The sequence below is a fragment of the Rattus norvegicus genome, chromosome 9, assembly GCF_036323735.1.
Source record: "Rattus norvegicus strain BN/NHsdMcwi chromosome 9, GRCr8, whole genome shotgun sequence".
NCBI lineage: Eukaryota > Metazoa > Chordata > Mammalia > Rodentia > Muridae > Rattus > Rattus norvegicus.
In genome coordinates, this window is record NC_086027.1 from 105,081,010 (window position 1) to 105,095,634 (window position 14,625).

Here is a 14,625-nt window from a genome sequence, read left to right on the forward strand (position 1 = left end):
TAATATTTTTATAAGATTTAGAGTGTGTGAAAAAGTAGGTCTCTCATTCTTGTGCCTGTTCATTTTCCTTCGCTTGGTTTGCCTTGTCCAACATCAATGCAATGGATATTTCTTTTATCTTATTGTGCTTTACTTTGACATGTTTGCTTGTTATCTGCTAGAAGCCTGATCTTCTCTAAGGAGAGGCAGGAAGGGGAAGCATCTGGAGGCGAGGAGATACAGGGAAGTTGTGAAAGATAGAGAAAATGAAAAATAATCAGGATATATTTCTGAGAAAAAGAAAAATATCTACAACATGAAGTATTAACAAAACTGTATTTTCATCATATCTTCAGCAATATTAAAATAAAATTTTATCATCTTAATAAAAATTGTATGATAGCCTGTGGGGAAGAGAGGTGACCACCCAGGAGTGCAAACATCCTGAGACCACAAGACACACTGCCACCTCTGCACACCTCTGCCCACATCCCTGGTCCAAGAGGAATACAGGGATATAGGAACAGACAGCTGCTGGTACCTGCAGGTCTGGTCTATGCCCAGGAATGAACTAAACCAGCCAAACCGCTCCCTGCACCCAAATCCTGTGGGGGAGAGAGCTGAAACCTCAGAAGTGTGAATACTCCTGAGAAGTCAGAGGAGAATACCCTCTGCACACAGTCCAGACCCAAGAGGGAATAGCATAGAGCCAACTGTGTCCGCTGGGTGCAAGGACCTACTAGCAATCAGGGGCAGGACCCTTTGATTCATGCCCATGCCTAGAGCTCAAAGACAGTCTCCAGGTGTGCCAACATATCTGAAATCAGAGCACCTGTTGTCAGGAAAGACTGAAAGGAAAGAACTGAAAGAAACAGTTCTACATGAGTGCTGACACAGAGACCTATAGCAGGGTCAAGTCACTCTCATAAACAGCAAGACAAGCAAATACCAGAGACAACCCACTGTCTAGAGGCAAGTGCAGGAACCTAAGCAACAGAAACCAAGTCTACTTGGCACCATCAGAGCCCAGTTCTCCCACCAAAGAAAATACTGGATATCCAAACACACCAGAAAAGCAAGACTTAGATTTATAATCACGTTTGTTTGATAATAATGGAGGATTTTAAGAAAGACATAAAGAACTCACTTAAAGAAATGCAGGAAAACACAAGTAAACAAACAGAAGCCCTTAGAGAGGAAACACAAAAATCCCTGAAAGAATGACAGGAAAACACAACCAAACAGGAGGGCGAATTGAAAATGGGAGTAGAAACAATAAAGAAAACTCATTGGGAGACAATCCTGAATATAGAAAACCTAAGGAAGAGACAAGGAGCTGTAGATATAAGCATCACCAACAGAATCTCAGGGGCAGAATATACCATAGAAAACATCGACACAATTGTCAAAGATCATGTAAAACACAAAAAGCTCCTGGCCCAAAACATACAAGAAATCCAGGACACAATGATAATATCAAACCTAAGGATAATAGTTATAAAAGTAAGTGAAGACTTCCAACTTAAAGGGCCAGTAAATATATTCAACAAAATTATAGAAGAAAACATCCCTAACTTAAAGAAAGAGATGCCCATGAACATGCAAGAAGCCTACAGAACTCCACATAGTTTGGAAGAGAAGAGAAATTCCTCCTGTCACATAATAGTTAAAATACTAAATGCAAAAAACAAAGAAAGAATATTAAAACCAGTAAGGGAAAAAGGTCAAGTGACATATAAAGTCAGACCTATAAGAATTACACCAGATTTCTCACCAGAGACTATGAAGGCCAGAAGATCCTGGATAGATGTCATACAGACCTTAAGAGAACACAAATTCCAGCCCAAGTTACTGTATACAGCAAAACTCTCAATTGACTTAGATGGAGAAACCAAGATATTCCATGTCCAAACCAAATTTACCCAATATCTTTCTACAAATTCAGCCTACAAAGAATAATATATGGAAAACTCCAACACAAGGAGAGAAACTTTATCATACAGAAAGCAAGAATATAATTTCCTTGCAATGAAACCTAAAGAGAGACAAACAAACATAATTCCACCTCCAACAATGAAAATAACAGGAAGCAACAATCACTATTCTTTAATATCTCTCAACATCAACATATTCAATTTCCCAATACAAAGACATAGATTAACAGACTGGATACTTAGAGGACCCAGCATTTTGCTGCATGCAGGAAACACACCTCAGAGACAAAGACAGAAACTACCTCAGAGTAAATGGCATGAAAAAAACTTTCCAAGCAAATGGCTTGAAGAAACAAGCTGGAGTTGCATTCTAATATCAAATAAAATTGACTTTCAACCAAAAGTCATTAAAAATGATAAGGAAGGACACTTCATATTCATCAAAAGAAAAATCCACCAAGATGAACTCTCAATCCTATATATCTATGCTCCAAATGCAAGGGCACCTACATTCATAAAAGAAACTTACAAAAGCTCAAAGCACACATTGCACCTCACATGATAATAGTAGGAGATTTCAACACCCCACAATAGACAGATTAAAGAAACAAAAATTAAACGGAGACATAGAGAAACTAACAGAAGTTATGAATCAAATGGATCTAACAGATATTTATAGAACATCCTAAATCAAAAGGATATACCTTCTTCTCAGCATCTCATGGAACCTTCTCCAAAACTAACCATATAATCTGTCACAAAACAGGCCTCAAAAGATACAGGAAGATAGAAATAATCACATTCATCCTATCAGATCACCACACACTAAGACTGGTCTTCAATAACAACAATAATGACAGAAAGCCCACATATACATGGAAGATGAAAATGCTCTACTCAATGACAACTTGGTCAAGGAAGAAATAAAGAAATTAAAGACTTCTTAGAATCTAATGAAAATGAAGATACAACATTCCCAAACTTATGGGACACAATGAAAGCAGTACCAAGAGGAAAATTCATAGCTGAGTGACTGCAAAAAGAAACAGGAGAGAGCATATGTCAGCAGCTTGACAGCACACCTAAAAGCTCAAGAACAAAAAGAAATAAATAAACCCAAGAGGAGGAGAAGGCAGGAAATAATCAAACTCAGGGCTGAAAGCAATGAAGTAGAAACAAAAAGGATTATATAAAGAATCAACAAAACCAGGAGTTGGTTCTTTGAGAAAATCAACAAGATAAACCCTTAGCCAGACTAACCAGAGGTCACAGAGAGTGTATTCAAATTAACAAAATCAGAAATGAAAAGGGAGAATCTGAAGAAATTAAAAAAACCATCAGATCCTACTACAAAAGTTTATATTCAACATAATTGGAAAACCTGGAAGAAATGGACAATTTTCTAGACAGATACCAGGTACCAAAATTAAATCAGGAACAAATAGACTACCTAAAGAACCCCATAATTCCTAAAGAAATAGAAACAGTTATTAAAAGTCTGTCAAACAAAAAGAGCTCAAGATCATATGGGTTTAGAGAATTCTATCAGACCTTCCTAGAAGACCACATACCATTACTGTCCAAACTGTTCCACGAAATAGAAACAGACAGAGCACTACCAGATTCCTTCTATGAAGCCACAATTACTCTTCTACTGAAACCACACAAAGAACCAACCAAAACAAAGAACTTTAGACCAATTTCCCTTATGAATATCAATGCAAAAACACTCAATAAAATTCTTGCAAACTGAATCCAAAAACACATCAAAAAGATCATCCATCATGATCAAGTAGGCATCCCAGGGATGCAGGCATGGTTTAATATATGAAAATCCACCAACGTAATCCACTATGTAAACAAACTAAAAAATAAGACCCAGATGATTATTTCATTAGATGCTGCGATAATAATAAAAGTCATGGAAAAATCAGGAATTCAAGGCCCATATCTAAACATAGTAAAAGCAATATACAGCAAACCAGTAGCTAACTGTTAACTAAATGGAGAGAAACTTGAAGCAATCCCACTAAAATCAGGGACTACACAAGGCTGCCCACTCTCTCCCTACTGATTCAGTAAAGTTATTGAAGTCCTAGCCAGAGCAATCAGACAATGAAAGGAGGTCAAAACGATACATTTGGAAGAGAAGCCATCAAAATATCACTATTTGCACATATTATGATAGTGTACTTAAGTGACCCCAAAAGTTCCACCAGAGAACTACTTAACCTGATAAACAACTTCAGCAAAGTGTTGGGGTATAAAATTAACTCAAACAAATCAGTAGCCTTCCTCTACTCAACGGAAAACAGACTGAGAAAGAAATTAGGGAAATGACACCCTTCACAATAGTCCCAAATAATATAAAATAGCTGGGTGTGATTTTAACCAAGCAATTGGAAGATCTGTACAACAAGAACTTCAAGTCTCTGAAGAAAGAAATTGAGGAAGATTTCAGAAGATGGAAAGAACTCCCATGCTCATGGATTGGCTGGATTAATATAGTAAAGATGGCCATTTTGCCAAAAACAATATACAGATTCATTGTAATCCCCATCAAATTCCAACTAAATTCTTTATAGAGATAGAAAGATCAATTTGCAAATTCATTTGGAATAACAAAAAACCAAGGATAGTGAAAACTATACTCAACAATAAAAGAACTTCTTGGGGAATCACCATCCCTGACTTCAAGCAGAATTACAGAGCAATAGTGATAAAAACTGCATGGTATTGGTACAGAGACAGACAGATAGACCAATGGAATAGAACTGAAGACCCAGAAATGAACCCACACACCTATGGTCACTTAATTTTTGACAAAGGAGCCAAAACCATCCAATGGAAAAAAGATAGCATTTTCAGCAAATGGTGCTGGTTCAACTGGTTGTTAGTATGTAGAAGAATGCAAATTGATTCATTCTTAACACCATGTACAAACCTTAAGTCCAAGTGGATCAAGGACCTCCACATCAAACCAGATACACTCAAACTAATAGAAGGAAAAGTGGGGAAGAGTCATGGGCACTAGGGAAAATTTGCTGAACAAAACACCCATGGCTTATGCTCTGAGATCAAGACTGGACAAATGGGACCTCATAAAACTTCAAAGCTTCTGCAAGGCAAAAGACACTGACATTAGGACAAAACAGCAACCAACAGATTGGGAAAAGATTTTTACCAATCTTACATCTGATAGAGGGCTAATATCCAAAATATACAAAGAACTCAAGAAGTTAGACTCCAGAGAGCCAAATAACCCTATTAAGAAATGGGGTACAGAGTTAAACAAAATATTCTCAGCTGAGAATTATCGAATGGTCAAAAAACACCTGAAGAAATATTCAACATCCTTAGTCATCAGGGAAATGCAAATCAAAACAACCCTGAGATTCCATCTCACAGGAGTCAGAATGGCTAAGATAAAAACTCAGGTGACTGCAGATGCTGGCGAGGATGTAGAGAAAGAGGAACACTCCTCCATTGGTGGTGGGATTGCAAACTGGGACAGCCACTCTGGAAATCAGTCTGAAGGTTCCTCAGAAAATTGGACATTTCAATACCTGAGGACCCAGCTTGGGCCTGGATAGCTCAAAGTGGCTACATGACTCTTGGCCACACATACTCCACGAGAGCCTCTCCCATGTATTTAAGGCACAGGAAGAAAAGACCAAGTAGTAAACACCCGGTGTCTCCACTGCATGACCTCTGCTGAGCCCAGCTGATGCACGTGGAACCGACACACCTTGACCACACCTGGGTGGTGGTCAATTTACTTCTGCCTTTTGCTTCCTCAGCCTTTATCCTTGTGATTTAGGCTGGTCTTCTCGGATTTCTCCCTAATTAATTCAGGTCTCCTAGTTGGTCTTTTGTTACCAAAGTCACAAAGTCACAGCCAGGGTTTCCCTCTGTGCTTCCCAGATATTTTCTACCTGGGGAACTTGGGTATATAAGTGGTGAATAAAGCTACAGGGAGTTTCTCTCACTTCCTCTCCTGGCTTGACACGAATAACCTGCGTGTGTGTGCTTCTTTCATCCCGAAGGCTTTCGCTCAATTCTCCGTACGAGGTTGGTGCTGGCGCCAACACTGTCATATACCCAAAAGATGCTCCAACATACAACAAAGTCACATGCTCCATTATGTTCATAGCAGCCTTATTTATAATAAATGGAAGCTAGAAAGAACCCAGATGCCCTTCATCAGAGTACTGGATTCAAAAAATATGGTACATCTACACAATGGAGGACTACTCAGCTATCAAAAACAATGAAATGAAATTCATGGGCAAATGGAATGAACTAGAAAATATCATGCTCAGTGTGGTAACCCAATCACAAAAAAACACACTTGGTATGTACTCGTTGATAATTGGATATTAGCCCAAAATTTCAAATTACCCAAGATGCAATCCACAGACCACAGGAAACTCAAAAAGAAGGATGACCAAAATGTGGATGCTCCCACCCTTCTTAAAAGGGGAAAAATTATCCAAATGAGGGGATATGGAGGCAAAGTTTAGAGCAGCGACTGACGGAATGGCCATTCAGAGCCTGCCTCACATATGACCCATATATACACAGCCACCAAAACGAGATAAGATTGATGAAGCTAAAAAATGCACGCTGAAAGGGACTGAATATAGATCTCTCCTGAGAGACACATCCAGAGCATGTCCAATGCAGAGGTCAATGCTAACACAAACCAATGAACTGAGAATAGGACCCCCTTGGGTGGAATTAGAAGGAGTATTGAAAGAGCTGAAGGAGCTCACAACCCCATAAAAACAACAATGCCAACCAACCAGAGTTTCCAGGGACTAAACCACTACTCAAAGACTGTACACAGACTGACCCAGGGCTCCAACTGCATGTGTAGCAGAGAATAGCCTTATGGGGGCACCAGGGGAAGGGAAAGCCCTTGGTCCTGCCAAGGTTGGACCCCCAGTGCAGGGGAATATGGGGGGGGGACAATAGGGGGATGTATAGGGGGATAACCTGTATAGGGGAGGGGGAGGGGAGGGAATGGTGCTTATTGACAGGAAACCGAGAAGGGGAATACAATTTGAAATGTAAGTGAAGAAATATATCTAATACAAATTTTAAAATTTTTTATGATAATATGAAGCATATTTTAATGTAACTGTTCACTATTACTGCTTTAAAATTATCAGTATGATATTCCAGTGACAGAGAAAGCAAACCAGCCTTACCCAATGGAGAAATCAGTTAGAAATCAAGCTTTTTTTTTCTTTTTCTTTTTCATCCTTTACATGTATAGGCAAACTTTTATTCTTTTCCTTTACCACATAATCATGTCGATAAATCCCATAAAGACAAAGCAGGCCTGTTGATATTTGCATGCTAATCCCTGAAGTTAAAAAAAATAGGAGTGTAACTATATCATATTTAACACTATTTTAATGAAAAATGCCTCTTTCCTAAATAAAACATATTGTTTACTTCCGGAGGTGTTAATTTCCCATTTACATGATTTTATAATCTTATGTCAAATTATGTATTTTAAAATGCTTACAAAATTTCCCATACTTATCAGATAAGTTCCAAAAAGTAATGTTCTATTAATTCACAAACTATGTTAATTTGAAAGTACACAAATTATATTTTCAAAATATACGTAACATTAAGAACAGAAACAAGCTTTAAGTTTTATTTAGCTTAATTGTTCAAAATATTGATTGCTTTCCACACATATATACTAATATAATTGTTTTATACTTTTAATTTTTTCTCATTTCTGAAAATTACAAATATTATATAAAATTAATTAAACTTCACAAATGCAATACCTTGTTAGAATCCAAATGTTGTAGAAAAATGAGTGGAGTTAACTGTGATAGTTAATAGTTTAGCTCCTGGGAGCTGTTGGGGAGGCAGGGGATGGTTGGTTGATATTGTAGTTATTCCTATGGGGTGGCAAAACCTTTCAGCTCCTTCAGTGCTTATCTAACTCTTCCACTGGTGTCCCCGTCCTCAGTCTTATGGAAAGCTGCAAGCATCTTATTCTGTATCATTAAGGTCCTCTAGGACACATCCATATCAGGTTCCTGTCAGCAAGCACTTCTTGGCATCAGCAATAGTGACTGAGTTCAGGGACTGCATTTGGGATGGTTGTCCAGGTGGGGCAGTATCTGGATAGCCTTTCCGTTGGTGTCTGCTCCACTCATTGTCCCTGTATTAACTCTCATGATTATTTTGTTTCCCCTTCTAAGTAGGACTGAAGCATCCACATTTTGGTCTTCCTTCTTCTCGAATTTCATATAGTCTATGAATAGTATCTTGGATATTCCAACTTTGGGGCTAATATCCATTTATCAGTGAGTGCATACCATGTATGCTCTTTGTGACTGGGTTACCTCACTCAGGATGATATTTTCAAGTTCCATCCATTTGTCTAAGAATTTCATGAAGTCATTGTTTTTAATAGTCATTGTTCCCAACAACATGTGGGTTTTTTTACAGCTTCTAGTTATTATAAAGCTGCTATGAACTGGTGTGAGGAGGAATCTCAGGGTTCTTTTGATTTGCATTTCCCTGATGACTAATGTTGTTGAACATTTCTCTAGGTGCTTCATGGCCATTTGATATTCTTCAGTTGAGAATTCTTTGTTTACCTCTGTAGCCCATTTTTAAAAGGGTTATTTGATTCTCTGGAGTCTAATTTATTGAGTTCTTTGTATATTTTGGATGTTAGCCTTCTATCAGATGAAGCATTGGTAAAAATGTTTTCCAAATCTGTTGGTTGACACTTTGTCCTACTGACAGTATTATTTGCCTCACAGATTTGCAATTTTAAGAGGTGTTCTTGATTCTTAATCTTAGACCATAAGCCATTGTTCAGGAAATTTTCCCTGTGCCTATGTGTTCAAGGTTCTTCCCTACTTTCTCTTCCATTATTTTCAGTATATCTGGTTTTATGTGGAGGTCTTTGGACTTGACTTTGTACAAGGAGATAAAAATTGGTCAATTTCATTCTTCTACATGCCTACCTCCAGCTGAACCAGCACCAGTTGTTGAAAATGCTGTCTTTTCCCCATTGGATGCGTTTAGCTACTTTGTCAAATGTTAAGTGACCATAGGTGTGTAGGTTTATTTCTGGATCTTCAATTCTATTCCTTTGATCTGCCTGCCTGTCTCTTTATCAGTAATGCAGTTTTTATGACATTTGTAATATAGCTTGAGCCCAAGGATGGTGCTTCCCCCAGAAGTTCATTTATTGTTGACAATAGTTTTGCTATATTGTGTTTTTTGTTGTACCAAATAAAACACTGACCTGGAATGATTGCAAAGAACAAAGAGAGCAAAGAAATACCAAGAAATGGGCTTAATATTGAGAGGGCAATATTCAAACAACGAAACAGTAATGACACACTGTGATCAACCCTGGCTGGTTTTATTCAGAATTCTACACTAGTAATGACTAGAAAAATTTAAACTCTGGTCAGGAAAGAGCAAAACCATGTATGGAAGAACAACACATTAGTGTGGTCCAGTAAGCACTTGCTAATGATGTTAGGGTAACTCTGTAGGACTGTCCAGTTCTGGATCAGAATAATGAAATACAGGCTACAGAATAATCTTTACAGGGATATTTTAGAATCCTTGGAACTATAACTTTAGGATTATTATATTTTATATTTGGAGAATGCCATAGATCTTAGAGGACAGGGATGGGTTGCTGCAGATTGGATATTTATGTAATGGAAACATAAGTGTATTGTATTAATAATGCACTGTTGAAGAGTCTTATAAGATGTATGGCATAGAAGGAGACTCATAGGGAACCCTACAGATATGGATTTTTCCAAGTCATTGACCTTAATTACTTCCCATCATAGAGATAAGCCTAAGCTCTAGATTTCTAGCTTCCTATCTCATAGTGTGGTAGTTCTCTGAAAGACAGGTATTATGTTGAGGACTATGATCTGATGTGGCAAAAGCATCCAATAGAATTTGTAATCCTAATTGAGATTTTAAACTTCAAGACTATAGACTATATAAATTTTATTATAAAATAACAAGACTCAACTATATTTAGAGCATTGAAAATGGAATATTAATATACACAATATCTATTAGATTTATCCGTATTTTCAAAAGAGGTATTTTTCCTACTTTTGGGATCAGAATAGATTCTCACATTTAATGACATATGGCCACTATCTATTCATCACTTTGTGAGATTCCTATGCATTCTTTGTGACATTTCTGGATGGTGACCAAAAACTCCTATCTTTTCTTCACTACCTCATATTCTCCTTGCTTTGAGTTTCCTTGACTGGATAATTTGAAATGATGTGCCTTCTGACTTATCAGAATTTTTTTGTGCTTATGTGAGCCAGCCACTGAAATTATAATTTATTACCTCAGCCCCTGTGTTTTTTTCTGATTTTTTTCTTTCTGTTGAAAGAAGAGTTCTTTTTCACATACTCTTTTTTGCTGATTGTGTTCTCTTGTTTATGTCTATATAGTAGACATATCCCAGTGGAGTATATTCCAAATTATACATAGCACTAACTCTATGCATTAACATAAACATACACACATACAACATTAATTTCTGTTTCAATGTGCTGACACCAATTAAACTAAAACACATTAACAGTGTCTTTTATGCACAAATATTTTATCAAATTTAAGCATTCATTTGAGTGAAGTCCATCATTCTTAAAATCGTAGATAAAATATCTGAATTAACATGAATCTCTTTTTCCTTCTTCATTGTTTCTTAGCAGATTTGTTGTCAGTCTTGATCCAATATTTTTTCATGAAGCTATTATGTTTATTTGTCTTTTCTTTAAAAGAAGCATTCAGGGAAACCTCTTTACCTTGTCTGGACATCATGTCTCTCATATATTTGAGAGATTTTCAATAAATAAAAATAGCAAAATGTATGTCTTGTCTTATCAAAAATGAGAACATTCTTGTTTAGACTTCAAAGGGATAAAAGTGTTTTAATTATATGATTTACAACTTGCCTTACATTGTGTTTTATTTTTGTAGAAAGACACCATGACCATGGCAACTCATAAAGAAAAACATTTAATTTGGCCTGCTTACATTTTCACAATATTAATCCATGGTTATCATGGTGGGAAGCATGGCAGCATGGATATATAGATGGTGATTGACATAGAAAAAGTACTGGACCAAAGCAAGGCAGACAAAACAAAACAAAAAAACAAAAATAAACAAACACAAGCACCCAGCTTCACAAACTCTGAACTCTTCTTCTCAGTGTCTGATGTCAAAGTGCTACTCAAATCTTCAACTCCTTCCAATGTTGTTGATTCCAACACACATCACTCTGTTGGGCTGATTTCATTCCCTGTGTTTAGCCTCTGGTAGGTATCCAATGGACCTGACAGCTCCAACATTTTGGGGTCTCCAAGACAATCTAATCTTCTCCTTCTTTGTCTCCATGGAGGGACACCCTTGACACATTCCTTGTGTTTGCAAGATTTCTTAGTTACAAAAGCAAATTCTATAACCTCTTTCTTTTTTTTTTAAGAGGTGTCACTTGCTATTTTCTTTTCCTTTCATTAGATATATTTCTTCATTTACATTTCAAATGTTATTCCCTTTCCTGGTTCCCTGTCCATAAGCCCCCTATCACGTACACCTCCCCCATAAGGGTGTTCCCCTGACTCAACCTCCCTTACTGCCCCCCCACCCCAATTCACCTGCACTGGCAGTCCAACCATGACAGGACCAAGGGCTTCCCCTTCCACTGATGCCCAATAAGCCTTTCTTCGGCTGTATATGCTAACCATAACTTTGGTTAGTGGTTTGGTAATTTGAAGCTCTGGTTGGTTGGCATTGCTGTTCCTATGGTGTTGCAAGCCCCTTTGGCTCTTTCAATTCTTCCTCTAATTACCCCAAGCGGGTCCTTTTCTCAGTTCATTGGTTTGCTGCTAGCATTCACCTCTGTACTTGGTATGCTCTGGTTATGTCTCTCAGGAGAGATCTATATCCAGTCCCCTTCAACATGCACTTTTTAGCTTCATCAATATTATCTAGTTTTGGTGGCTGTATAAACATGGGCCACATGTGGTGCAGGCTCTGAATTCCTTCAGTCTCTGCTCTAAACTTTGCCTCCATATCCCCCCATGGATATTTCTGTTCCCCCTTTTAAGGAGTGGAAGCATCTACATTTTGGTCATACTTCTTCTTGAGCTTCCTGTGGTGTGTGGATTACATCTTGGTTAATTCGAGATTTTGAGCTAATATTCACTTATCTATGAGTGTATACCATGTGTGTTTTTCTGTGGTTAGTTTACCTCACTGAGGATATTTTCTAGTTCATTCCATTTGCCTATGAATTTTATGAAGTCACTGTGTTTGATTGCTGAGTAGAACTCCACTGTGTAGACGTACCACATTTTCTGTATCCATTCCTCTGTTGAAGGGCATCTGTGTTCTTTCCAGCTTCTAGCTATTATAAGTAAGATTGCTATCAACATAGTGGAGTATCTGTCTTTGTTGTATGTTGGAGCATCTTTGGGGTATATGCCCTGGAGTGGTATAGCTGGGTCCTCAGATAGTGGAATATCCAATTTTCTGAGGAACCTCCAGACTGATTTCCAGAATGGTTGTACCAGTCTGCAGTCTCACCAACAATGGAGGAGTGTTCCTCTTTCTCCACCACCTCACCAGCGTCTGCTGTCACCTGAGGTTTTGATCTTAGCCATTCTGACTGGTGTGAGGTGGAATCTCAGGGTTGTTTTGATTTGCATTTCCCTGATAACTAAGGATGTTGAACACTTCTTTAGGTGCTTTTTGGCTATTCGATAATCTGCAGCTGAGAATGCTTTATTTACCTTTGTACCCCATTTTTAATAGGGTTATTTGGCTCTCTGGAGTCTAACTTCTTGAGTTCTTTGTATATTTTGGATATATTTGCCATTTTGCCCTAATGACACTGTCCTTTGCCTTACAGAAGCTTTGAGATTGTAGGACATCCCATTTGTCCATTCTTGATCTTAGAGAATAAGCCATTGGTATTTTGTTCAGGAAGTTTTCCTCAGTGCCTATGTATTTTAGACTCTTACCTACATTTTTTTTCTATTAGTTTGAGGGTATCTGGTTTTATATGGAAGTCCTTGATCCACTTGGAATGAAGCTTTGTAGAGGGTGATAAGAATGCTTCGATTTGTATTATTCTACATGCTGACCTCCAGTTGAACCATCATCATTTGTTGAAAATGCTATTTTTTTCCACTGAATGGTTTTAACTCCTTTGTCAAAGACCAAGTGACCATAGGAATGTGGTTCATTTCTGGGTCTTCAGTTCTGTTCCACTGATCTATCTGCTTGTCTCTCTATCATTATCACAGAGTCTTTATCACTATTTCTCTGTAATACTGCTTGAAGTCAGGGATGGTGATTCCCCCAGAAGATTTTATAGTTGCGTATATTTTTGATATCCAGGGTTTTATGTTATTCCAAATAAATTTGCAAATTTCTCTTTCTATCTCTATGAAGAATTGAGTAGGAATTTTGATGGGGATCTCAATGAATCTGTGAATTGCTCTTGGCAAAATGGCCATTTTTACTTTATTAATCCTGCCAATCCATGAGCATGGAAGATCTTACCATCTTCTGAGATCTTCCTCAATTTCTTTCTTCAGAGACTTGAAGTTCTTGTCAAACAGATCTTTCACTTGCTTGGTTAAATCACACCAAGATATTTTATAGTATTTAGGACTACTGTGAAGGGTGTCATTTCCCTAACTTCTTTCTCAGCCTGTTTATCCTTTGAGTAGAGGAAGGTTACTGATGTGGTTGAGTTAATTTCATATCCAGAATTTCATTTAACATGTTCATCATGTTAAGTAAACAGTTCTCTGGTGGAACTGTAAGGGTCACTTAAGTAAACCATCATATCATCTGCAAATAGTAATATTTTGACTTCTTCCCTTCCAATTTGTATGCCTTTGACCTCCATTCATTTTCTGATTGCTCTGGCTAAGTCTTCAAGTACTATATTGACTAAGTAGGGAGAGAGTTACCAGCCTTGTCTAGCCCCTGATTTTAGTGGGATTGCTTCAAATTTCTCTCCATTTAATTTGATGATAGCTACTGGTTTACTGTATATTGATTTTACTACATTTAGCTAGGGGCCTTGAATTTCTGATCTTTCTAGGACTTTTATCATGATGGAGTGTTGAATTTTTTCAAATGCTTTCTCCGCATCTAATGAAATGATTATGTGGTTCTTATTTTTGAGTTTGTTTATATAGTGGATTACATTGATGGATTTTTAAATATTAAACCATCTCTGCATCCCTGAGATGAAGCCTACTTGATCATGATGATCTTTTTGATGTGTTCTTGGATTTGGCTTGCAAGAATTTTATTGAGTATTTTTGCATCAATATTCATAAGGGAAATTCGTCTGACCTATCTTTCTTTGTTGAGTCTTTGTGTGGTTTGTGTATAAGAGTAAATGTGGCATCATAGAAGGAATATGGTAGTGTTCTGTCAGTTTCTATTTAGTGAAGCAGTTTGAACATTATTGGTATGAGGTCTTCTATGAAGGTCTGATAGAATTCTGCACTAAACCCATTTAGTCCTGGGATCTTTTTTGGTTGGGAGACTTTTAATAGCTGATTCTATTTCTTTAGGAGTTATGGGGGTGTTCAGATGGTTTATTTGTTCTTGATTTAACTTTGGTACCTGGTATCTTTCT

General features: G+C 37.4%; 1 protein-coding gene across 11 annotated transcripts in view; it reads right to left on the minus strand.

Annotated features, from left to right (window-relative positions):
* Positions 1 to 14,625, minus strand: part of Slco6d1 (solute carrier organic anion transporter family, member 6d1) — a 156,838-nt gene that overhangs the window by 50,573 nt on the left and 91,640 nt on the right. For 10 of the 11 annotated variants that reach the window (XM_017596585.3, XM_063267542.1, XM_063267541.1 and 7 more), the window contains one exon: positions 7,127 to 7,284. In XM_017596585.3, coding sequence (XP_017452074.1) covers positions 7,139 to 7,284 — 146 coding nt within the window. In that variant the 3' untranslated portion in view covers positions 7,127 to 7,138. Of the gene's footprint in view, positions 1 to 7,126; positions 7,285 to 14,625 lie in introns of those variants that run through there. The other variant, XR_005488950.2, reaches the window with a different exon arrangement.